Source organism: Magnolia sinica, chromosome 17 (assembly GCF_029962835.1).
Source record: "Magnolia sinica isolate HGM2019 chromosome 17, MsV1, whole genome shotgun sequence".
Lineage (NCBI taxonomy): Eukaryota > Viridiplantae > Streptophyta > Magnoliopsida > Magnoliales > Magnoliaceae > Magnolia > Magnolia sinica.
In genome coordinates, this window is record NC_080589.1 from 65,539,232 (window position 1) to 65,566,110 (window position 26,879).

General features: G+C 40.4%; 2 protein-coding genes across 7 annotated transcripts in view; one reads left to right on the plus strand and one right to left on the minus strand.

The window, feature by feature from the left end:
- LOC131230337 (ubiquitin-conjugating enzyme E2-23 kDa-like) overlaps positions 1-16,853 on the plus strand; it is a 47,628-nt gene extending 30,775 nt beyond the window's left edge. The window contains exon 6 of the mRNA XM_058226207.1: positions 16,563-16,853. Coding sequence (XP_058082190.1) covers positions 16,563-16,693 — 131 coding nt within the window. The 3' untranslated portion in view covers positions 16,694-16,853. The remainder of the gene's footprint in view (positions 1-16,562) is intronic.
- Positions 16,854-18,877: 2,024 nt separating this feature from the next.
- On the minus strand, positions 18,878-26,302 carry LOC131230672 (uncharacterized). Of its 6 annotated transcripts, none has more exons than XM_058226573.1 (3): positions 26,137-26,302; positions 20,488-23,573; positions 18,878-19,073 (listed from the first exon to the last, which is right to left on the minus strand). In XM_058226573.1, exons 2-3 carry the CDS (start codon positions 23,498-23,500, stop codon positions 19,027-19,029), a joined length of 3,060 nt encoding a protein of 1,019 aa, XP_058082556.1. In that variant the 5' UTR covers positions 23,501-23,573; positions 26,137-26,302; the 3' UTR covers positions 18,878-19,026. The 6 variants fall into 6 exon arrangements, with proteins under 6 accessions (XP_058082556.1, XP_058082558.1, XP_058082559.1 ...); XM_058226575.1 differs by lacking the exon at positions 18,878-19,073 and adding an exon at positions 19,142-19,384; XM_058226576.1 differs by lacking the exon at positions 18,878-19,073 and adding an exon at positions 19,589-19,617.
- Between the last annotated feature and the right edge of the window lie 577 nt (positions 26,303-26,879).

Below are 26,879 nucleotides of genomic sequence, written 5' to 3' on the forward strand. Positions count from 1 at the left end.
ATATTGAGGATTACATCCGTCTTAGCTGTATCTTTCATATCAAAGAATGATGATAGAAGTTTTTGTGTTCCTAAAGTATGTTAGTATTACAGATAAGACACCTAATTAACAAATATACATATTATAAAACATCTACTACTTGAAATTTTAGAGTCTTAACACAATTTTGTGTCATTAACTCTAAATCCATAAAGAATTAATACATAGTCAAATTCCTCATTGTTGGTCTCAAATATGGCCATGCGGAACACATGAGAGGCTTGCAGGTGTGCCAGAACCGATTGGGTCCAATTCAAACCATCACCACCGACCCCTGGCGTCTATGTAGAGCGATGCTCGGCCGTGGCTCGACTGTTCGTCTACTTAGCCAACCATCGCGCACTCATTTCATTTAGGCGACTGGTGGAGGTTAGGGCTCTTCCTCTAAATGTGCTCTTTTCTGCCTTGTAAATCCAATGACTTTCGAAGGTGCAACAGTTGAACGGAAAAGAGTGTGGAAGATGGGATGACAAAAAAAAAAAGGGTGTGACATACCACCACAACGGAATCACTAGCCTGGCTGAGAGTAGCGTGTTGATGAGCGAGGCAAGGGCAATGCCGGGGGTTGCAAATACGCTCGGTCCATCGTATGAGCATAGGCGGACGGATTCCTAAGCTAAGGTCCTCCTTCAGATTTGGCTTGCAGGCACAGATGGAATGGAATTATAGCTACTGGCTACAACTAAGAGTCATCCGGCGTACGCGCAGGGACGAAATGTAACTACGCCTACCCCAAGGGTCTGCTGTTGATTAATAGTGGACATCTAAACCTAGATACACAACATTGTGCTAGATAAAGACTTTGACAGTCCGGTTTTTTATTTAGGTGTTGGAGTTGTTCGAGCGGCTTCTTCGTACTTGCTTCTGCTATTTATAGTTATCCAGGGATGACAGGAGAACAACCGTTTGTCCCCATGGCGTCTTCGCGTGCAACCAGTTGGGAAAAGAGCGGTTACATTTCATCGACCATGATCTTATCTTTGTTGTATACTTAGAACGTACTTTAGGGCCGACGTGGCTAGAACAGTTGCTTGCCTTTATCCGGAGAAAACTAAAATGCCGAAAACACCCTAAGAAAGATGAGTTGATCTCTGAATCCCTGAAGCATGCTTCTCAATCTTCTGCCACGTCACTAAATCTGCACTGTTTATTTCATCCGTATGGAATTTGGTACAAACACTCATGCCATTCTTTAGCTACTTGTCTTTATCCATAAAGTGATTTATATTAAAACGTTGGATCTGCAAAGGGATAATCCAATCCATGATTATCAAAATGTGGGATTATCCCCAAGATTGTGGAACAACCAAAATTTTAATAGTTGTCGTAAGTTGTAACAAGATCATTCAAATATAGGGAATTAGTTAAGCACATCTATACAAAAGATTGTAAACCCTATCACTATATGCACTCATCCTTTCTCAAACAATGTTAGAGTAGATATTCTCCAAAGTCCAAACACTAATTTTTTTTTTTATCGTTGACCAGGGTATCCCAAATCGGTTACGTTTCGGCCGTAACGGTAACGGTGGGACCCGTTACGCGATACGGGGTCGAAACGGCCGTTATGGAATTCTGTGACCGTAACGGCCGTTACGGGGACGTTACGGGCCATAACGGAAAAAAACAAAAAAAAAAAAAAAAAAAAAAACCTTACCTTTTTTTTTTTCCTTTTTTTTCTTCTTCTTCTTCTCTTTCTTCTTCTTCTTCTTCTTCTTCTTCTTCTTCTCGAGCAGCTGCGGCTGCGGCTGCGGCTGCTTCCTTTCTTCTTCTTCTTCTTCCTCTCTCTCTCACTCTCTCTCTATCTCTCACTCTCTCTCTGTCTCTCTCCCAATCTCTTCTTTCCCGTTTCCCTCTTTTTTTCTTTTCTTTCTTTCCCTCTTTTTTTTCTTTTTGTTTCCCCCTCTCCGTTTTTTTTTTTATTTGCCACGGCTGACTGCGGTACGTGTCACGCAAAGACGAGCGCTAACACTCCTCGAGCTCCGAGTTGTACGAACGGTTCAAAGGAGATCAAAGTTATATGGGCTCCACGGTGATGTATTTATTACATCTACACCGTTCACCTATTTTCAGAGATCATTTTAGAGCACCAGCCAAAAAATGAATTATATCCAGAGATCATCTGGACCACACCAAAAATAGCAGCAGGGATAATGATTTTCACGGTTAAATAATTTAGGGCGCACGTAACGTTTATTTTCCATCCAATCATATCAGACCCAAGTGGGCCTCACCATAATGTATATATTTTATCCATATCGTCCATCCATTTTGCAACGTCATTTTAAGTCAGGATTCAAAAAATTAGTAATATCCAAATCTCAGGTGGACCACACCATAGGAAATAGTGGTTATAGAATGTAAAAATTTCCTAAAGTCCACTGTAATGTTTATTTTCAATCTAACCTGTTAATTGGGTCACATTGACGTGGATGAAAGGAAAACACCCATGTCAGCTTGATCTAAAACTTTTCTAGCCCTCAATAAATTTTTAATGGTAAACGTTTAATTATTATTGTTTCTTACGGTGCAATCCACCCGAGCTTTGGATGTGCCTCATTTTTGGGCTCATGCCCTAAAATTATTTGGCAAAATGGATGAATGGTGTAGATATAACACATTCATCACGGGTGAGGCCCAAAAAACTTTGACACGTGTGCTGCACTTTACATCCGAGTCCCTCCTAATTCAAACCTTAAAAAATTGTACACGAGACATATATTAACTTGAAATTTGACAATTAAATTATGGACTGCAATTGCTAACTCACAATGCCAAAATCAAATTATTTGAATAGTTTTAATTGTTAATTTGTGAACTTTTGTTTTTTAAAATAGGGCCTTTTGATTTTTATTTTTTTTTTATAATTCACTATCCAATAAATGTCCACCAATTTATAAGTGGGATAATGACAATAAATGGCATGAATTTGAGGCTGATTTGGAGAATAAATTGGTCCTCCAAGTCAGCCCCAAATTGGCAACGCCATCTACCTGAGTTTAATTTTATTTTTTTAAAGAACTATTGGGAGAAATGATATCAAGATGTTAAGTATATAAATTACATATTTAAAAAATTAAATATATGAATTTTGTAATCAAATTCAAGTTACCTGGTTAAAAAATTAATCAGACAGTCCGATACAACTTCTCACCAAAGAGTGGACCGTTACACCACCATAAACATGTTCCAATTTATAAATGAATGCATATTTGGAATGCTTAGAATATTCTGGATTTAATCCATATTTTTTCATATTTTTTTGGCAAAAAAAAAAATTGCGCCGTTACGGCCCCGTATCGCCGTTACGCCCCCGTATCCGTATTGGTTTCGGAGGGCACCGTTACGCCAACCGATACCAATACGGGACACCTTGTCGTTGACTGGATTATACCTTTAGGGGCATTCTTACCATATCGGAGCTACCCAGTGCACAAGGTGCTACATCGTCATAAACTGAGATATTAGACCAGATGACTTATGCTCCTTACATCCATTAAGTGATTTAATTGTTAATAAAAATCCAAAATAATAATCACAAAGAGAGAAATATGTTCATGCTAAATGGTTGGGGCGCTTTTACCATATCAGAGCTCCTAGGTGCACAAGGTGCTACATTTTTATCAACTCAGATATTGGACTAGATGATCCACAAGTCCTTTACATAGAAGCTATCCGATGTCGAACCATACCTGTTTGGCAATGGCATGATAATAATTCTTCACATGAACATTATACTAGAGGTCAGGAATATATTAAATCATATTCTCAATACCCCTTAAAACTCAACATGGTTGGATTTTAGTTCTTGAATTGCAACTTGACTCATAAGTCTTCTCTAGACAGATTAGGCCTTTAATAGAACTTGACAACCATCAAGCTATTAGGGCGTCACTCATGTGCAAAGTCCTCCCAAAGACAATGGACTAGAGTTGCCACTAACTTGCGTAGATAAAAGTGCAATGCTGCATAACAGATGGGCAAACCATACCCATAACAAATAACATAGACCTTGATAATTTGAGAAAATATACACAGAAAAAAAGATCCAATGCTGAAATCCTCCATTTTTGGTTTGTGATGAAATGCTTCATAGTAACGGTCTGTTGGATTGACCATATGCTGTCCACGGGTTGGCATGCACTGTGCAAAATATAGCTGGGTTGGCTGATGACCACTCGGGCATAAGATCAAACGCTTAGCAAATGAGTCGTAGAAGGGAGCTAAATCAACGAAAGTTGATAGCCCCAAGAAAACTCAATACTGAAGCAGTAAAACACACACACACACACACACACACACACACACACACACACATCGGTGCTTTAAATAGCTATGCTAGCTCATGCTACATGGTGTAGCTTGGCCTTGACACTATTTAGCTCACATTAGAAGGGTTTTCTTCTTCTTCTTTTTTTTTTTCTCTTTTTTTGTTTTTGTTTTTTTTTTTTTGTTTTTGTTTTTGTTTTTTGTTTTGTTTTAAAGCTCACATTAGAAGTTAATTTTCACCATAACATTAAAATCAATTAATGTTTTCAATAATTTGTTACAATTTTTCTATTTTCAATATAAGTTAATCTTTTCAATGCTTTTAGTAAAATAATATTAGTTACAATATTAAATCAATTTCTTTGCTCTTTTTTTTTTTTCACTTAATCATTGCCCTTTCCTATTACTTCATGTTGCATTTGGTTTCACCAAATATCATGAAATTTTGTTAAGTTTCATTATTAATCAGTCTAATTTGGTGTTGAATATCATGAAATTGGTGCGACCAAGCGCAACCTTAATTAAAAATCTAGAAGTAGCGTGTAGCATACGCTGCGCTGCATGCTCTGTGTGTGTGTGTGTTAAGAATGCACACAGTTGGTATTCTGAACATTAATGAGCTTACAAACCTTGTGTTCTTGTTTAGGCATGTTGAAACCTTTGGGTTTTTTGTTATAGAATTCCTAAGTTAAATCATCATTTAAGAATGGCGTTTTTAACAACCGAAAGACAAGCAGCCAAGCACTCTAACCCTTTATTTTTGCTTTATCCTTTGGATGTATCTAGCCTTAAACTTCTCATTGGTATAATCTGTTTTGCTTCTCTTTTAAATCTCTATTTATATGGAATTGGTTTAGTCCTTGGTGATAAATTGACTAATTTTCATGTATTATTAGCAATGGTAGAGTCCATCTCATCATTAATTGCTTCCTTAAAAAAGCAGCTTTATGTGTTCTCATTTCATCTTATCATTAAAATTTTTGGGGTATCTTTTTTAATGTTTAATGTCACTATAGGATCTATATATTTCACTCTCTCCTATTAGAAATGTATAGATGTTATGTATATATTTGCTTTCTATTTACTTCTAGGTTACATATCTCATCTGTTTTTAGACTTGTTTGTTTCCTATAATTTGAGTACTATCTTCTTTGGATCCAATGACTTCCTATTTCCTTTCTACTGAGTAGTTGTTTTTATAGAAATCAATATCCCCCTATATTTTTATAATCATATTCTTTTCTATGGTTCCTTTTGATTCTAAGATTAGAAATTTACACGCTCATGCTATTTTGACCACATCCTATAGGTGCATATTCAATAATCTTGTCACCTATTTAGGTATTTTGGAGTCAAGCTTGGCACCTTGTAAATCAAAATTTGCAATGTTCTTTCATATGTTGTAGGATCCTTTTAACTAAGTGTTGCTCTCGCTTCAAAAAAAAAAAAAGAAGCTCCGGCCCCTACTTCCTACCTATGTATACTTGTTTATGTTTTGAAAGAGAAGCTTTCCTAATCCACTGGCCCAATCCATGTGATAGGGTCAATCTTAGCCGTCGATCTTGATAACCATGGGTCCTTTGGGAGAATGTAATATACTTTAATTAATATTTAGTGTCACTTAGACTTATCATGAATATATGTTATGTGAGGAGTGATTCCTTTACATTCCTTGGGCTCTTGAGAAACGATGTGGTGGTCATCGATCAAGGAATGTTGTGGTCCATGGATCTCAGTATCCTGATGTGCAATGATTGTTCTAAATACTTATTTGTGGATACCATATTATGACATGTCTTATCATCCTATGTAAGGGGACTGACTTGGATAAAGATGGATGGTTTCCACCATTGGGGACCGACTTAGTGTCAGTTATGCCTTCGCCCTTAACCCTACACGTGAGTGTGCAATGGACATAGGATCCTGACATTAGTCATTTCGACACTTGCATTGGAGAATCAAGTTCAAGTTAATAGTATAAGGACCCATTAGTCCAGACTATGATTTATGTAACCAAGGACTTGATGTTGCGTGAAAGATAATCAATCCTTAAACATGGGGACGTGTAAGGGTTATCAACTTGACTAGGTGGCTTTGGCTCACGTTATAATGTTGCATAGAGGCCATCGAAAGTGAGTGATGCTGGGTATGTTCATTAGGGCTCATTGGTTCTTACTAGAGCCAGCATGGGATCCACAGGTTTTACTTGTTAATGGCTGGATCTGATTGGATAAGGAACTCATCAAATGGTTTTACAAATGGGCCCAACACAAAATGTTTTAATTGACTTGTGAAGGTTTTCAACTGTTAAAACCATCTTGATTGCTCTTGATGATGACTTGATGGCCTAAATCTGATGGTCCAGTACTTTGTCAGCATTGGATCTAGATATATGATGGATGACCTAGATAGTGGAAGGATTAGATCGTGAGTATGTGCATGGATGTGGTAGTTTAATAGACTTCCCTCACAGTAGGGTATAAGAAGTTCGTAGGGTAGTGGTGCACTATACGTATATACACCCTTGAAACCCCAACTTCTTCTTATATATTAGATCCTATCTCAAAGGAGGGGAAATTCCTACCCCTAGCATCTTTTGGAGGAAAAGAGAGTGCATCTCATCCATCTTTAAATATTCTCCTCCACCACATGTGGATATGGGCGGTTCACCTCGTGGATGGCGTGCATCTCCCTCGGCTCCTACCAGAGGAGCAAATGATGACTTTCTCACCTCTCCCATCAGGGATAGATTGGAGAGAGACCTCTTAGTGTAGATGATTTGCATCGATAAAATTAAAATCTCTATTAGAAAATAAATTTTCACATTTTGATCATGCCAAGGTAAGATCTAAACCATTATATTTTGGTTTGTAATCGTGAGATATTTGGCATTAGCACGACAGGTTCCCAGGAGATTAATATATGAGAATTGAATTTTCAGAAATACAAGTTTATGTTGCTTTAGACTCGAAATTTCAATAAGTGGTATAAGAGTGGTCCCATTCTGCGGTAATCATCAGTTTTTTAATTTTTCTAGCGATGTTGTCGATGCCCATTTGGCGCCTGGACTGACCAAATGATAGTACTCTGAATGAGGATCAATCGGAAAAAAAGAAAAAGAAAAAGAAAAAAAGAGCACAATCATATCCATTGAATGTGATTGATTTATGGGTATGTGATGGGTAGTAGGTGATGATTTGATTTATGGCTTATATTTATTATTGTTTCAAAATTCATTTATACATGTGATTGAATGGAGACGTCTGGTTTAAAATTGTTCTCAAGTTGTAATTATGTGGATTTTTTATTATCTCAACTTGTGTAGTGTTTTAAGACTGTTCGAATTAGCCGGGATCTTAATGTAAGTTGTAGATCTAGGAGATGGAATTCGAGCAATTGAAGATCATATTCTACACCATGGGGAGATCACATATACAATGATGATGCATTGTAAAGAGCTTTGCAAAAAGGAGAGATTGGATTGTTTATATCATTCGGACCATGACTTAGGTGGGCCCATGGAGTAAAAATTATGGCACCCACTTGGGCTTTGATATTGTTGATGCAATTCCTTTACACTAAGAGGTCTTTTCCTAATCTATCTCAAGTGGGAGGTTAGAGAACCGTCGTTTACTCCTTTGATAACGGTCGAGGGAGACGCTTGTCGTCCACGAGGTAGACTTCACACATCCACACGTGTGGTGGAGAAGAAAAGGTAGAAGGATGGATGTATAAGATACACACACTCTTTCTTTTTCCAAGTGATGCCCAAGGGTGGGGACATCTACAACTTTCTCCAGATTGATTCCTCCCTTTTGAGATATGATCTAATATATAAGGAGGGGTTAGGATTTCAGGAGTGTACACAGGTATGGTGCACCAGCACCCTACGAATTTCTTTGTACCCTACTACGAGGGAAATCCATCAAACTGTTTTATCAATGCATACTCATGATCTAATCTTTTCATCGTCTAGGCCATCCATTATAGATCTAAATCCCATGTTGATCAAGTAGCAGGCCATTAGATCTGTGCCATCAGGTAATCATCAAGTGCGATAAGAACAATTTTAATGATTAAAGCAAAATTTTAATGGTTACAAACCTTTGTAAAGACAATTAAAACCTTTTAAGAGTTAGCCTTAGAGATAAAGCCTCTTAATGAATTCCTTATCTAATCAGGTCAAGTTATAAACAAATCTCTATGTAAAATCCAATAAATCTTATGTTGGCCTTGATGGACACACCTAGTGTCACCCACTTTCATTGGCCTCTAGGCAGCCTCATAAAGTGGGCCGAAGCCGCCCAGTCAAGGTCACGACCCTTACATGTCCTTAGGTTTACAGATTCATCACCTTTTATGCAACATCAATTCATTGATTATATAGATTATAGACTAGGCTAATGGGTCCCTAGACTATTGACTTGAACTTAATCCTCCAATGTAAGTGTCCAAAGGTCCACTACTAGGATCCTAAGTCTATGGCAGACTTACACTCCCATGTAGGGTAAAGACGAAGACATAAGTAACGCCAGGTCAACTCCCAATGGTGGAAACTATCTATCTTGACCCAAGCCAATCCCCTCGCACAGGATGACCATACATATCATAGTATGATGTCCACAGATGTGTCCTAAGTATCTATGATAGCCATGAGACATCAGGGTATTGAAATCCATGGACCACAACTCTCCCCGATCAATGGTCATTGTGACCAATTTCAAGTTCTCAAGGACTACAGAGAAATTACTCCTTACATAATCCGTATTCACGATAAGTTTAAGTGACGCTAGATATTAGTTAAAGTACATTACATTGTCCCAAAATGACCCATGGTCATTAAGATCAACGGTTGAAATTGACCCTATAACATTCACAGGGCCAGTGGCACACATTGGTTTTCCAGGCACAACTCCAACACTTATGGTCTACCAAATGAATCATTTACAAAGAGGAAACCAACTCTAGAGGGGGAGTGTTGATTATGGGGACAATTCCATTAGAGACCATAACATGCCACAAGTCACAAAGATGTCTTGGAAGGACTCTTGATTAAAAGGGAAAACCAAAGTGTATAGTGTGTGGACATTGCCGATCATGCAAGTATGGGGAGGAACCAAGTAGTTGTATCCCATGCAGAATCAGGAGTGGGTGACGGTTGATGTTTTGGAAGGTTATATTGCAATTCAGCAATGTGGAGTCCTTGTGGAGGAAGGTTATAGTTAGCAAGTATGGGGAGGAACCAAGTGGTGTATCCTATGTAGAATCAGGAGTGGGTGACGGTTGATGGTTTGGAAGGTTATGTTGCAATTCAGCAATGTGGAGGTGGGTATGGCAAAAGCTTTGTGGAGGGGGTCAGATTTAAAATTGGAGCTGGTAATAGCATCAGATTTTGGGAGGATCATTGGGCAGGAGACTCCCCACCTGAAGTGTCTTTTTCTGACGTTATTCTAGATCTCTTATGGTGACATTCTTATTCGCGAGTGCTACGAGCGTGTGGGAAGCAGGGTAGAGGTGGAGCATTCCCTCAAGGCAGAATATAACACATTGGGAGATTCTCTTCCTTGTGGACCTCCTACGCATCCTGGAGGATGCCTTCCTCCCTGTCAATGAGCCCAACGAGAGTATTTGAAGCCCTTCTCCTTCTGGTGTGTTCACATTAAAAGGTTCTTCAGAGCTACTGTTTGGACCTCACTTTCTAGTGCTCCTTGTGCGAAGGTTTGGAGCTCATTGGCTCCTCCAAAGGTAGGTGGAGGCATTTTGTTGGACAATAGTTGCTAACAAAGTTCTCACAGTTTAAAGAAATGGAATTGGGTTTCACCCAACAAATGCTATCTTTGTTGGGAAGATGATGAGTCCGTGGATCAGCACTTTTTGGACTGCAATTATGCAAGGAACTTATGGACTTCTTTCCTTGTCTATTTTAGATGGTTTGGGTCACCCCTAGTTCGTTGGAAACTCTTATTGCAAGCTTGTCAGCTGGTCCTCTTTGCCATAAAGGGAGAAGTCTTTGGTGTATGTTACCTCATGCCATTCTGAGGGGGATACGGAGAGAATGCCATGCAAGAATTTAAAAAATGTATGTCGGTTGAGGGAATGGCTGTTCAAGTCAATCAAATGCAATTTCATTTCTTGGGATCTTGTGGCAAAAGAGTTTAGCGGTGTCTCACTAATCGAGGAAATGGCTGGAAACTGTCACCAATATAAGTGTGAAATCGTATGTGAGGGCCATGTGGTAATCGCCTCCAGGTAACTGGTGGAAACTAAATATTGCGGATGTAACTGGTTAGATCATTGCGTAAGGGTAGCGCTGCTCCCCTGTTTTGGGTTATCCCTGGAGTGGCTAATGATATAGTCGATAGCTTGGCCAAGGAGGGAGTATCTAAATCCTCTCTTGTAATTGCTTGTTGTTGTACACTGCATTGGTGGATTTTAGCTTGTGCAAGTCTCAGGATTGAAACCTGGATAACATTTTTGCTCACCGAATATACAGTCGGATAAGTGAATTTAAAATATGGGTGATGAAACACTAAATTCTTGTGTTGGTGCAACCTGGTTATAGAGTCAATAAGATCTTGATATCCTTCTTCTCTTACACAAGAACAATGGAGCAGAGAGGGAGAGAACTTTATTATATTAACCTTCTTCTCTTACACAAGAACAATGGAGCTGAGAGGGAGGGAACTTTATTATATCAAGGTTCTTCTCTTACAAAAACAAGAAAACTCACACTTAGAAAAATAGTCGAATGTCTAACTCCTACACCAGCACCCATTTTTATGGATCCTAATTGAATCTTTAATTGAAATCCTCCTCAATTAAGAGAATCAATTACAATTTATTAAAAACCAATCTAATCTTCCTTAATATGATAAAAGCCGAATAAAAAACAAACATGGAAAGTATTTATATCTATAAAACCAACCAATATCTTCAATCATATCAATTACACCCTCGCCACATCTTTAAATCAATCCCTCTATTTCCCCTAAAAATAGTTAATTCTGATCCTTGATTTAGGCTCCTAAATCTGTAAATAATCAGCCCAAGATCAGCATGTGTTGGGCCTATGGTGGGCAATGGGTTTGTCTTCCTAAGGCATATAGTGGGCTTATATGGGCCTAAGTGGGTTGGGCCCTATAGTGGGTTTGGATGGGCATAAGTGGGCCCTGGGCCTAAATCAATTCTCCTTGTCTTCGAAATAACTCGTCCTCAAGTTGGAAACCAATCTCAATTTTTAGACTTGTAATAAATCTACGATGAATCGTGTTCTTCTTTGGTAGAAGTTGATGGGGTAACCCTAAGCCTCGGCTCAACACAACCTTTGTTGGACTCCACTATAGATGATGTCTTTTTTGCCTATGCTTTTGTGGGTGCCAACTTGTTTGTGGATCCTGAAACATTTGTCCTATTTTTGGTGCCACAATCATCTTTTGCAAAGGTGTCTCAATTTAAGTATAGAGACCCACTTGCATGTCTATCATTGTGACTGCCATTGCCATTGGATCCATCAGTTAATCCATTGGTGAATTCAAGTGTAGGTCCAACATTAATGCATCAATCACTTCGTATATCAACTTTTCCTTTGACTACGTGGATCTCTTCGTCGTTTCGAGAATTTCTATTTTAATTTTGGGTTATCTATCACATTCCAACAATCGAACGATTCGATTATTGGTGTCTTCATAAGCCGGGGCCATCAATTGTTGGTTAGAACTTTGGTATGGACCTTCCCCTATGTGTCCACATGCTCCAACTTTGGTCTTCGGATTCTTTCTGTGCCGAAGCTCGCCACGTGACTAACAAGGTTACCTATGGCATGCATGAGTTGATCTACTCACTTTGTGAGTGTGCAAATCAATTGAGCTATTTGCGCGAAATCTTCCTTTGCCACCTCATTCAATGCCATTAAGAGATAATGTAGACAACCCACTTTGATATCAAAATGGTTCATCCTGGTTATCGAGTCAATGAGATCTCGATACCCAAATTGCAAAAAATTAAAAAATTGTACTCACAAGAACAATGGAGTATAGAAAGAGAACTTTATTGATGTCAACCTTCTTTTCTTACAAAGACTTTAAGAATACTCACACTTACAAAAATATTCAAATGTCTAGCTCTTACACCACCACTCCCTTTTATAGATACTAAATGAGTCCCCCCTCCCGCCCCGCAGAAGCGGATAGCGTACTGAGTAACTCAGTACCCTAAGCGTACTGAGTAAATTCTGTGGGGTCCACCGTGATTTATGTATTTTTTCTACTCCATCCATCCATTTTACCAGATAATTTTAGGGCTTCAGAATAAAAATTAAGTATATATAAACCTCAAGTGGACCCACCACAGGAAACAGTGTGAGTTGAATATCCACCGTTGAAAATTTCTTGGGGACAACAGAAGTGTTGGATCAAGCTTGTATTTGTTTTTTTCCCTTCATCCATGTCTGTGTGATTGTGTGAATAGGTTTGACGAAAAATGAACATCACTGTGGGCCCTAAAAAGGTTTCAATGGTGGAAATCATTATTCCAAATGTTTCCTATGGTATGGTCCATTTGATCTTTGGGTATGATTAAATTTCAGGCTCAACCGCTAAAATAAAATGAAAAAACGGATGGACGGCGTGGATAGATTATATACATTCATGGTGGGCCCAACAAAGTTTACTCAGTATGATAAGAGCATACTGAGTAACTTAGTACGCAATCCCCCCCCCCCCAATCACAATTTAGTACAAAATAATCTAATCTTCGTAAAAACAATGGAGTAGAGAGGGTTGCAAAAGATTTAAAAAATGTACTTACAAAAACAATGGAGTAGAGAGGGAGAGAAATTTATTGATATCAACTTTCGTGTCTTACAAAGACTTTAAGAACCTCACTCTTAGAAAAATATTCAAATGTCTAACTTATACACTACCACCCTCTTTTATAAATCCTAAATGAATCTTCACTTAAAATCTCTTCAATTAAGAGAATCAATCACAATTTATTACAAACTAATCTAATCTTCCTCAATATGGTAAAAGCCTAATAAAAAACAAATATGGAAAGTAATTATATCTCTAAAACTGGCCCATATTTTCAATCATATCAATTATATCATTATCACATCTTTAAATCAACCCCTCATATCTCCTAAAAATAGTAAATTATAATCCTTAATTTAGGCCCCCAAATTTGTAAATAATTAACCCCAAAATCAGCACATGTTAGGCTTACGTCTTGTTGGGCTATATAGTGAGCTTATATGGGCCTAAGTGGTTTGGGCTCTATAGTGGGCCTGCTCCATGCTCCCGCTCAAATCAGCCATGAGAGTTAAGACGGGCCTTTTCACTCCCTCGATCCGACAATCTCACTCCCTTGATCCGACAAGAAGGATGGTTTATGGTGTGTATGTACAATCAATGACAATGGCTTCTGAACTTGTTTCTTCTCATTTCTTCATCTTCTTCTTCCTCCCTCGTGGAAAAGGGCAATCTAGACCAGAGTGAAAGCTGCCACAACATGGGAAGTGCTACCTTGATAGCTAGAGTGCAACTATCTTATTAAAGGTGGAAAGGGCTACCTGGAGATCCAGAGTGCAGCCGTCATGCCCTCTCCAAGCAGAAAAGGGCTAGTGGAAAGGACTACCTGGAGAATAGGTCGGAATGAGCGCTACCATAGAGTCGGCCACCACGGAGCGTGGTGGATGTTACGATCCCCAGTGATTTAAGAGCCGAGCTTGACATGTTCAAAGGGTCCTAACCTCCTAGGGCATTTAGTGTATTTAGTTAAGTTCTTAACATCTCTGCTCTCTTCTCCTCTTTTCTCTTCTTCTTTCTCTATTGTTGAGAGAGAGAGAGAGAGAGAGAGAGAGAGAGAGAGAGAGAGAATGGGGTGTTGCCCTATGTAGAGAGAGGAGAGGAGAGAAGTTAGTGGGGTTAGGTGGGACCCCTCGTGGAAGGAGGAGGAGAGGAGAGAAGTTAGTGGGGTTAGGTGGGACCCCTCGTGGAAGGAGGAGAAGAGAGGAGAGAGTAGTGGGGTTAGGTGGGACCCCTCGTGGAAGGAGGAGAAGAGAGGAGAGAGTAGTGGGGGTAGGTGGGAACCATCATGCAACAACTTGTCATCATACAACAGCCACAACATTCTCAAATTGGTTGAGAGTAAAACCTTGGTTTGATCAACAACATATCCGTAATATTTTCAACCAGCAGTATGTCATCTACATAGTGACAAGATTAATAGATGTTCTCCTAACCACTCCACACATACACAATGGTCCTCATCATAGATGCAAAAGCCAAATGGAGTAATGACTTTGTGGACCTCATGTACCATTTTTGTGAACATTGTTATAACCCATAGATAAGTGGAATTGAACTTGATAAGTAGATAAGTATATTAGGGCTAAATGATTCGATCTCGAGGTTCATCTCCCTCGGCATGGTCATGTGAGTCTAGAGCAGACCTAGGAGAGTTTGGGAGGTAGTGTACTGGTGTAGTGGTTATTTGGCATACAGTCGACTGTGAACCCCAGTTGTTTCCACTACCTCAATCCTCTATGCATTCAGTATGGCCTTGATAAATTGGAATTTTTCTTCCCCACCTTGAGTGGGAGATGCTGATGTTGTGGGATGGTGACCTGGGTGGGGCTTGTGTCCATGTCTTTGCGACCTACACCAACTATTCTCGTTCCCTCTCTTCTCCTTCTTCAATGAAGGGACCCACCTAACCCCACCCACCTCCATCTCTCTCCCCTCTCTCATATTAACCAGGTAGGTCCCACCATCCCCATTCGTTCTCTCCCTTCTCTCATATTAACCTGTTAATCAGCATATACAATTAAGTCAATAATAAAGGGGAAAAGAAAACACAAGAGGAAGGAAAAGAAAAGAGAACATGAGAAGAAGTGGAGGAGAAGTGTCGGTGCTAACATGTGACAGGAGGTCGTCTTGCGTGAATCTCAAGTCACATCAAACCAACATTCGTTACAGATGGGGCCGACATGGCTGCACGTTCAGATGATCTGAATGGTCCATCTAGTCCCCCTATTGTTGATAGGTGATGGTCCAAAGATTAGATATCTTGATTCAGCTATTTTTTCAGTGTGGACTGCCGACTGGGTGTGTTTTTAACTGTTGCCACTAATGAGATGGCTGCTACTCCGGTTAACCCTAATCGAAATGGTGTTTGTAAAATAAGATATTGGATTCAGGTCGTTGAGCCTTAACCAAGTTGTTCTGATTTAAGGGAAATGCCTAACAAGATCATATGATCTGAGATGCTAGAATATGCACAGTTACCAGATTTTTCAGTATATACATGTGCAGCCCATGTTTCCTTCATCCTTTGGGACCCACTGTGGACGTGCTGCACCTCAATAATGTCCTAGATTATCATATCCACCAATCTTGGCTGCTTCCTCAGTTGGTTGTGGACCTTTGTATCTTCGCTATCTATTTGCAAGCCAGAAATTGTAGGGTTGAAATTGTCCTGTCATTTAGTTTGCTGGGCATGATCCATCATCGGTGGGAACCAACAGACAGATGGGCTGGATCAGCGAGCCATGGGTGAAACCCCGGATTTAGTGTGCAAACCCTCAAAATATTTAAATAATAATAATGATGATGATGATGATAATGATAATCCCCTCTTTGAGAGTCATGCCAGGTGTTGAATCATAGTTTCAAAAACTTGAAAACTCAAAAATTCGACTCAATTTCCACCTGTCCGGTTGACTTGAAGACTAGATCAAATATTTACATGACTCGATATTTAATGATTAAATACAAATACTACCTCTAGTAATAAATAATTACTATCATAAAAGTGATAAAATAGCAAATGCAAATAGCATCAACAAGTATAGCCCATCTGGTTAAAGGCCTTGAATCACAGCCACTGAATTTTGAGTTTTGCTAAAAAGGTTTGATGGGGCGAGTGACTCGGTTTGAGTCACCGTGAATCATGTTGAGTCGACTCATCTAGAGTGAATATCTCACTGGCTCAAGCTCAAAATCTCGTCGAGTTGAGTCAGCAAAATTTAGAAGCATGGTTAAAATGTTACAATTGCCTATCCATTGCTATCTCCAGCCTTTATTTATTTATTTATTTATTATTATTATTAATTTTTCCTTTTTAAATAAATACAGACACAGCCGATACGATCACATAAATCCTTGATTTTGTCTTTTTTACAGATTGTGTTGGTTTTGGTTGATGCTTTTATCATCATGTTCTAGCAATATCCTCATTGTCCTTTTGTAATCCAGAATATTGTGAAAAATTTGCCAAGCCCGAAGACGCAGGGGCAGCCCCTGAGGAGAAATCGAGCGACGAAGAGCTGAGCGAGGATGACTATGATTCCAGTGACGAGGCGGTGGCGGGCCGCGCCGATCCTTGATGTTGGCATATGCCTATTGTTCAAAGTGTCTGTAGTTGTGTACCTGTACATGGTATTATTATATACCTCCAAACCCCAACTCTCTACAGAAGGCCCATCTGTGTTATTGATCTCAACCCTCTGTTACTTTGTAAATAAAATCTGACTCTTGGGCTCTTAATGTGGTTTGGACGACTCCAATTGAAAACTCATGCACTCACATACACCCATTTGCATACAACCATACATAGATGAAATGAGATCCAGCCTACTTGGGAGGATGAACCATGCCACGTGTACGGGGTAGAAAGTGGGGGATGGCCGAAATTTCTTTTTAGGTGGGGCTGGATCAGCCCTTCCCACATGCATGGGCCACCGGTGGGCCTGGCAAAAAAAAAAAAATTGGCGTGTTACCCAAACCGTTTAGATGCCAAATGACAGTTGTGTAGGACATCTAGGCCATGCAAACAGTGATCTGACCGTTCATCTTGTGGGCCCAAATCAGTCACCAGATTGAACGTTCTGTATTGCTGAAAATGGGTCTAACTTGTACCAGGTGGAGTGACAAATGAAAGAGCACTGTACACTACCCTGTCTGCAGGCATTATATGATGCTTGATCAAAAACTGGGGGCCAGGATGGTGACCATAGGCCTACGGCTTTGATTATTGGGCTACTATGGCCCAGCTAATCAACAGTGCAGATAAATTTGCTAACCTTACCTTCGCCGGTCCGTCGTCCAAGTGGAACTTGGTGTACAAGATCTGCTACATTGATCAGGTTGACCATGCTGATTATAAACAACAGTCCAGCCATCGAATGGGTCACCTCTACCAACAATCCACATTCGCATGGATGATGGGTCGTGCATGAGAGGTAGGGTGTTGGAGTTGTTCCCTAGAAAACCAATGTGAGCCCCAATTCAGGTCTCGATGACTATATGTTCTTGTTGGACAAAATGACATACCTTAATCATCATGTAGTGTCACTTTATTTATTTATTTATTTTTATTTTTTTATATACACACGCGCACACACCCCACACACTCACGCTGGTGGAATTTCACCACCTATGGGTACCCGAACCCTTGACCGGGAGTTGAAACTCATGTAGTGTCACTTTAAACCTACATGAATATAGGCTAGGAGATAGTAACTCTTCAAGATGTCCTTGGGACTTTTTTTTAAAAATTTTTTGGTCAGCTTGTTAGTACACTTCACTGTCAGGTCACACTTCACGGTTAGCCACCCCCACTAGGGAACGGATACCAAGACCTCAGTGTTGAAACGAGGTTATCTTTCACTCAATCTACCGCTTGAGCTATGGATCAAGGTGTATGTCCTTGGGACTTTGAGATTTGACACAACAGTCGTTGACCCGAGAGAATTGTGGTCTATAGATCTCAGTAAGTTATTATATCATGACCATCAATAGTCCTAAGAGAAATTTGTGGTCATTAATACGATGAGCTAAGTAGTTATTAAGAGACTAACTTGGGTCAAAATGGAGTCTTTATCATTTAGGGCCAAATTGGTGTTAGTATGCCTTCATCCTTACTGACAAAATGATCTTATTAACCTTTGGACACTTATATTAATGGATCAAGTCTCAGTTGTTAGTTTGGGAGTCATTAGCTTAGATTACAATCAAACTTAATATTGCATTGAAAGATAATTAATCCTTTTAGGAAGAGCATGTAAAGATGAGGATCTTGATTTGAAGACTTTAGATGAACTAATAAAGAATCCAATAACTTTATCTATTATGGCTAGATATAGTAAATCAATGACCCATTAGGTGATTTTTTACTTTCTCGACTAGCAGTTAAAAAGTTTTAAATGGCTTCACAAAGATTTTCAACCGTTAGAGTGTTGTTTTAATCATTAGAATTATTTTGTTCTCACTTGATGGTGATTTGATGACCTAGATCTGGTTGTACATTATTTGATTAACATGAAATATAGACCTTTGATGGATGACCATAATAGTAGAAGTATTTGACCATGAATACATGTATGGACAGTGTAGATTAACAAACTTTTTTCACAATAGGATACAAATTTCTATACGGTATTGGAGCACTATACTAACATGCACCTTCCTTTTTACAAATAAGATCTTATTTCAAAATGGAGAAAATTGAGAGAGAGAGAGAGAGAGAGAGAGAGAGAGAGAGAGAGAGCTCTAAAGGCCTCCCCCTATTATGCATTACCCTAAGAGAGAGAGAGAGACCTAGAGTTCTCCCCCTATTAGGCATGACCCTAGTTGAGAGAGAGAGAAATCATTCTCTTTTCCTTTTCTTCCCTGTCTCTCTCATCCACATGTGTGGGGTCCACCTTGTGGATGACATAGGTCAACCCTTGACCCCTACTAGAGAATCTAACATAGCTTTCCACTTTCCTTCACATGAGATAATTACAAAGAAGATCTCTTTAGTTAGAGGGTCTGCATCCACATTACAATAAATAGTAAAACCTACATCACAATTCCATTGCAACTAAAGACATATGATCTAAACTACTCTTCCTAGTTTTAGAAATATGATATTAACACAATGGGAAATCTTAGGCTTTAATTAATCTAAATGAATTTTGAAAAATCATTAATGTTTAGGGTCCACCAGGTGGCTCATCATGCTAACAAGCGAATCGCTAATCAAACACCAAATCCACTCCACTGATTGAATGGACAGCATCATTGTAAACAGTAGCCTGAAAATCACGACAGTCCAGCCATCAGATGGGCCACGAAACAGATTCACCAACAATCCACATCCAATGGGCATTTGCAGAACCACCTGATAACGGGACCAGCCGGATTCGAGGCCGGCTTGGGCGTGGGGGCGAGGCCTACCTGGTGGTTCATTGTGCCAACAAGCAAAACAATAATCAAACAAAAGATCCAATCCATTGATCAGATGGACCACTTCATTACAAACAGCAGCCTGAAAATCACAACGGTCCAGTCATATGGGTCATGAAGGAGACTACCAATAATCCACATTCCATGAACACTTGTGGAACCACATTATAATCCGACTCGCCAGATTCTTGGCTGGGCCATGGACAGGTGGGGCCCACCTGACAGCGCATGGTACCAACATGCGAAATGATAATCAAACACAAGATCCAGTCCAATGATCAGATGGGGCCACACCAATATACACAGCAAACTGAAAATCAGGACAGTCCAGCCATCATATGGGTCCCAAAACAGACTACCAGCAATCCACATTCAAAAGGGACTTGTGGAACCACCTGATAAACAGACCGCCCGATTCGAAGCTGCGCAGCGCATGGACAGCAGGGCCCACCTAATGGTGCATCGTGCTAACCATTGAAACAGTAATCAAACACAAGATCTATTCCATTGATCAGATGGGCCACATCATTATACACAGCGGCCTGACTGCCTGAGAACCAGATCACCCAGATTCGAGGCTGGACCACACATGGACAGCAGGGCCCACCTGATGACTGGGCAATCAGGTCAACAAGCGAAACCAGTAATCAAAATACAAGATCAAGGCGAAAATGCTGCATTCATGGAATGGAAAAAAAATAAAATAAAAAAGAGGAGGAAATTGGCACTTCTACAAATGAATGCACAATCTAAAATCAAAATTCAGATAAAACATTTTTTTCTCCGAATACGATTGACGGGCAGTTTATTTCATGCCGTTTCGTGTTATTTTTTTTGAAACTATAAGACCATTTTTTCTCTTTTGATTCCAAATTGAAAAATGACACATGAAAGAATGTTACTATGGTTGATGGAAAATCTACGTCGTCAGCAGCAAAAAAAATCGACTAACCTTGGACGCTCGTAAGAAGCCTGGTGAGCTTGCTCAGCGTCTCCTGTGCAGCAATCGTGTCAGGGTGGTCCACTCCACAAATAGACGTCCGAATGTAGACTGCCTTCCTGATGAGATCGTCTCCGGCATCATACTCTCCTCCTCTCAGCATCAGCTTCACCCGCGTCTCCAACACCGTCGCCTTCAGCAGCGCCAGCTCCTGCCAAAGGTATGGATTCAGCTGGGCATTCGACCGCGTGGGCTGCCTCCAGCATAGAGATCGTTTGAGCCACTTCTCTACTGGCGAGACCAACGTCTCCTCAGCCGACTCCAACGCTCCAGTGCACAGCCGGAGCAGCTCCAATGCTGCTGTGCACCGCGAATAGGTGATGAATGTGTGGATCGCGAGTGGCAGGACAATCCGCTTCACGAAGAATAACAGCTCCGATACCCTCAGCTCGACGATCACTGGGTCGGTCCCGAATCCAAATAGCAAGAAGCACGCAGCCCAGATGTGTTCGGAGTGGTGGGAGATAGACCCTCTGATGGTGATGGAGTGGACCATGGCCTGTGCAACTCCAGCCACCCTTCTCTTCCGTGCGTATAGCTTGATCAGCTCATGGAAATGGATGCACCCAGGCTTAGTGGTACTTCTGGCAATTGCGAACCGGATCAACATGGCAGCTGCTTCCGCTTCAGACCGCTTGATGTGGGATGTTGTGAAGCTACAGGTCATGGCCCGAACACATGTCTTCCATAGCTTAGCCCCTTGGTGCTTCTCAGGAACCTTGTGTGCAGCCAACGCCAAGTGCGGGATTGGAATTGGGGCGGGTGCAAACCAGCCACTGACCTGAACCATCCGAGTCGCCAGACTCCGGGGCCCATCTGCATGATCGAATATTGAAAAACAAACGTCTAGAAGCTGCATGAGAAATGTGTGCCGTCTCAGCGTCGGGGCTTCTCTACTGCTCCACACTAAATCCCTTAATGGCATTCTGTTGATTGTATCCAGCAGCCTGCTTGGACCTATGGGAAGCTCGGAGAGGATGGCCCCCACTATCGCGAGGCCTAGTGTTAGCCTCCCGAGCTTCTCTTCAATGGCTCTGAGAGCGTCCATTTCGATGATTGGATAGTCCTTGAAACTTCCCTTCATCAATGACATGGCCTCCACGCCTGACAAGTAGGAGAGCTTTAGAGGCTCGAGATTCATCACCCGAGGGAGGCGAGTGGCGATGATGAAGTGGGTCTCTCCACCGAACCGCGGCAACAGATCCATCACAAGTTTCTGGTCCCACCAATCCTTCTCGCTATCCAAGTTATCGATCACTACCAAAAATGGGATGTCTCGCATCAGCTCTCGCCGCACTCTCAAGACCGCTTCTTCTTCCTGTTCTTCAAAGCTCTTTGTCCGACCCTTCTCTGCACATGGGTTTTCAAGGCTCACGTCGACTTCCAAAAATGACCATAGATTCAGGTAGTTCTGCCGGATATACCGCGTCTCTCCTCCTACCCACAAAACCATCTTGTATCTTTGAGAGAATCGGTATGCAAATTCCAGTAACAGTTCCGTCTTCCCGATGCCTGAGTCGCCGGAAACACAAGCAATGCCTTTCCCATACAATATCTTCGAAGATCGCTTCCGCCTACCACTCCGTCCTCCATGTTTCGCTCTCAAAGGATGGTATTGCCACTGCGGTGGACTCCCAACCCTCTGCATTTCGATCTCCTTCTCAGACTCCTTCCATATGACTGGCTCTTTCCCCTTGCTGCTGCTTTCTGCTTCTCTTTCTTCCAGTCTAGTGTTTTCGCTCCGACCAATGACCAAATTCCTCCGCCGGTGTCTGGTCTTGAGCTCAAAATACTCCCTCTCCCCATCTCCACTCACATCGCCAAACAAGATGAGCTCAAGCTCGGAAAGCTCCTTCTTCCTGCCAATGAAATTCTCATTCCGAGGGAAGGGGAATTCCTCCTTCGCCACCCTTTCCACCCATCTATTCACCCTCTCAACAACGCTCCTCCTCCCGAGCTTTGTCGCCAAGAGAATCACAGCCTTCAATATGCAGTCCCGCCAATTCCCATCGCATGCCTCCAATTTCCAATCATCGACCCGCGAGAGGCCATTCACAGCCTCCCTCCATTCCTTCTCCAATCCACCGTACAACATCCACAGCTCGCCCCCGTGCTTCTCCCATAGCTCCCCCCGCCTCTCGATTATATCTCTGGCGAGGCAGTCACCCGTACCCAAATCGAAGAAAATTGGGACGAGGTTCTTCTTCCCAAGGAAATACCTCAGCTCTTCGATGCTATATGGATTCCCAAACGACTTCTTGGTGAGGATCACCACCCCAAAAGTAGAAGAATCCATTGCTCTCTCAACTGCTTCATGGCTGCGAGCATTTCTACACCGAGCTCTATCAGAGGAAAAGCAGCTGACGCCTTGAACTTCTAGCTCCACATGGAGCCAATTTGCGAATCTCAACAAAGCATGCTTGCGGCCGTGAAAGCCAATGAAGACGTCGCAGCTCCTCAGCCTGTTGGAGGAAAGAGGAGCGGAACTCCGAGCAAATGAGAGCTTCCCGTGGTTTCTCCCCCACCTTTTAGCCCTCTCTCTATTCCCCAAATAGCAATTGCTAGTCGCTTGGCTGTAAGTAGACAAATTGCTATTGCAAATGCCGTTTGGGGATGAACCCAGATCGGGGATTTTATTCTCAGCTGTTGGTTCCCGGGAGTTGTTTGAAGTACAGATAGCCGAGGCAGGCAAAGCATTGAGCCTGGCGAAATCGATGCAGGATAGAGGTTGGGGTTTTGAGAGGAGAGAAACTGAAGTGAGGGGATCACAGTCAGCTAGAAGTAAGGTGTTGGAGGAGTTTGGAGAGTTGAACCTGGTTGATTCGGGCTCGCGGGATTTCGGCGATCTTGGAGAGAAGAAGGGCGACTGACTTGCAGAGACGAATGCTGAGGAGGAAGATGAGAGATTACGTGAAGTTGCAGCGGATAGTGCCCCGAGTTTGGAGCTTTCTTGTCGAAGCTCCATATATCCATCTTCATAAGACAGCCTGCTCTCAAAAACTGTGACTTTCCATGCATTCTAGATCTAAGAAGTCCCTCTGCAATAAGGAGAGGATGTTAGTCAAAGACCCAAAAAAGTATAAAAACTAAGATTTTTTTTTTTGAATGGATTTTTTTTCTTGCCATTTTCTGTAAGTCGCTGAAATGGATTGAATGAAGAAAACCAATATGCAAAAAAAAAAAAAAAAATGGAAGAAAAGGATATAAAACAAGGTCTGAGAACTCAAAAGATTTGAACTTAACTGTATTTAGATCTGGAATCTAGAAAACCATTTTGTAAATTAGGAAAACGATCGATATTTCTGGCTGATTTAGATCTGAAAGAATTCAATGAGATCCTGGAAATGGTTATGAAAATCTCATTTTTATGTTTTTAAATGGAGATACACAGTTCCTGAAATGGAAGGAGAAGCTCAGAAAACTAATATATATATATATATATATATATACACACACACACACACCCCTCACGATAAGCTCCCATGAGGTCAAGCTGTGTACGCCCCACCGTGATGCGTGTCGACCATCAACACCGTGCATTTGATGGGTCCCCTTTAAATTATGGGCTATCCCAAAAATCAGCCGTATACGGAACTCAGGTGGGCCATACCATCTAAAATCATGTGAAGACATGCCAAAAACATATAAAAGTACCTGGTGGGGCCCACCTGAAATTTGCATGCGTCTGAAACTTGGTCTGAATCCTCATCCAAGTGGGACACACATAATGGATGGGCTGGATTTGCAAACCACATCTTGGTGGGCCCAAAAAATGATTATGAATGTTTTAATGGTGCACGGCCCCTCTCAACTTCTGTATGTGGTGTGGCCCAAACAAGTCACGGATTGACTTGATTTTTGAGACCTAGGCCCACGATGGAATGTTGCGTCTGACTGATGGGGTAGATGTTCGAAAAGCATCACGGTGGGGCCCACACAGCTCGACCTCATGGGACGTTCCCATCAGCTCGAGCGCATAGTACCTTTTCCCATATATATATATATATATATATATTGGAATTTTCAAACTTGGTGGGTATGAGAGAAGTACAATTACTCAGGAACTAAAAAGGGAAAAGAAGGTCTCTGAACAAGAGACTACTTTCTAAAAAGAGAGATTTCTTGATGTTCTAGATCTGAGGGATTTTCTCAGAAAATGATTTTTGAAAATTCAAATCTTTTATCTTTCAACAGAGAACCGGTTCTTGAAATGGAAAGAAAAACTTAGAAAACTCAAAAAGATTGGATTTTTTTTTTAAAATTTATTGAGCAATGAAGATATTGAAAATGAATGAAATGAATTCCAGCAAATGGACCACTTCCTAAATTCTATTTGAGATCTGAAAGACTTCTTTGAATTCTGGAGACGGATTTGAAATTTCCAATATTGTGAGAAAAATCCGGTTCCTAAATTGAAAATAAAACCTCCGAAAACTCAAAAGGAAAGAATTTCCAAGCAATCCGGTAAAAAATCCCACTTCACAAATTAGAAAAGAGAGAAATTTCTTGCTATTTTGGATCTGAAAACTTCTCAGAAATCCAGGAAAAAAAAAGAAGAAGAAGAATAAAAACTGCCTTGAAATTTCAAAGTTTTAGTTATCAGGGAAAACCCAATTCCTGAAATAAAAGGAAAAAGCTTAGAAAATTCAAAAAGATTGAAATTTTCAAGCACTCCAGTAAAAACCCACTTCACAAATCAGGAGAGAGAGAGAGAGAGAGAGAGAGAGAGAGAGAGAGAGAGAGAGAGAGAATTCGTACTATTTTGTATCTGAAATACTTCTCTGAAAATTTCAATATTTTTAGCTTTCAGAGAAAACCCAATTCTCGAAATGGGAAACGACCAAAACCTCAAAAACATTGGATTTTTCTTGTATCCCAGATCTTAAAAACTTTGAACAAGCAATGGAATGGATTCAATAACAAAACCCATTTCCCAAAATGATAGAAAAAGGGGTTGTGGAAGGCAGGAATTTAGAAATATCTAAAAAAAACAGAGAAAATGGGTTCCCCTGTTTTGTGGAATTTCCCTTTTTTCGTTGAAATTTCATAAGTTGAGAGCAACCCATGTTTGTAAAATTAGGGGGGGAAAAAAGAAAAAAAAATGTTTTTGGATGAAAGACAGTAAGAAGAAAGGCGGAAAAAACAAATCTTACCTTTTTGTTGAAAATCCAAAGGAAATTTCCAGAATTCATCTGAAGTCCAATCAACAGCCTAGAAATTTCGATATTTGAGCTTTCAGAGAAAACCCAATTCTTCAAATGGAAATAAAAGCTCAGAAAACTCAAAAAAAAAAAGAAAAAAAAAAGAAGGATTTTTCATGCATCCCAGATCTTGAAAACTCTGTACAAGCAATGAAGTGGATTCAATAAAAAGAACCCATTTCTCAAAATGATAGAGAAAAGGGTTTTGAAAGGTAGAAACTTGAAAATCCGTGAAGAGAGAGAGAGAGAGAGAGAGAGAGAGAGAGAGAGAACAGGTGATCCTGTTTTCTCAAAACTTCCTGTTTTTCATTGAAATTTCATGACTAAAGAAAAAAAAAATTTTGTTGGATGAGACAGAGAGAAGAAGAAAAGGAAAATAAAAAAATAAAAAAATTCTAACCTTTGTTGAAAATCCAAAGGAGTTTCCAGAATTCCTCTACAACCTGTCTCCGATGAGAGCAAATACAGCTCTCTCTCTCTCTCTCTCTCTCTCTCTCTCTCCCCTAATCTCTCTTTTCAGATTTTTATTGAAAAATAAGATTTCTAATCTCTCACTCGCTTCAGATTTTTATCCCAAAAATAGAAATTTTAAGTTTTACATGGTTAAACTAGTACTGTTGAGATGTGCATGAGTTTGATAGTCCTCAGGATCTCTGAAACTGTTTTCCTTCACGCTTCATCGGGTGGAGGCGAAATCCGATTGATGCGTGGTTTATCCACTCCCCCTCGTGTTAAGGGTTGAGCCCAAAATTAAAGCATATCCAAAGCTCGAGATTACACCACAAGGACCATGGAGAATAATGATTTCCACTATCGAAACTTTGTTTGGGCCTCCAGTAATGTTTATTTGCCATCTAATTTACTCATAAGATCATGTAAACATAAATGAAAGAAAAATATAAATATTAGTTTCATCCAAATCTTACGTGGCCCCAAGACTTTTTTTAATGATAGATGTTTAATTCATACCTTTTTTTTTTTTTTTTTTTTTTTGTGATATAGTTTAATTCTGCTTTTGATATGTTTTATTTTTAAGACCCATCCCTATAATTATTTGGTAAAATGGGTGGATAAAGTGGATACAATGCTTAAATCACAGCAGACCACAGAGGAAGTGAATTACATATTAAGTAAACTACATGG

Excerpts from the sequence above, each read along its gene's own strand:
- LOC131230672 (XM_058226571.1), bottom strand. The coding sequence starts at position 23,500 with ATGGAGCTTCGACAAGAAAGCTCCAAACTCGGGGCACTATCCGCTGCA. Across the intron at positions 20,150-20,487 it reads GCTTCTTACGAGCGTCCAAG|TCATCAGGTGGGCCCTGCTG; the intron begins GTTAGTCGATTT and ends CTGATTGCCCAG.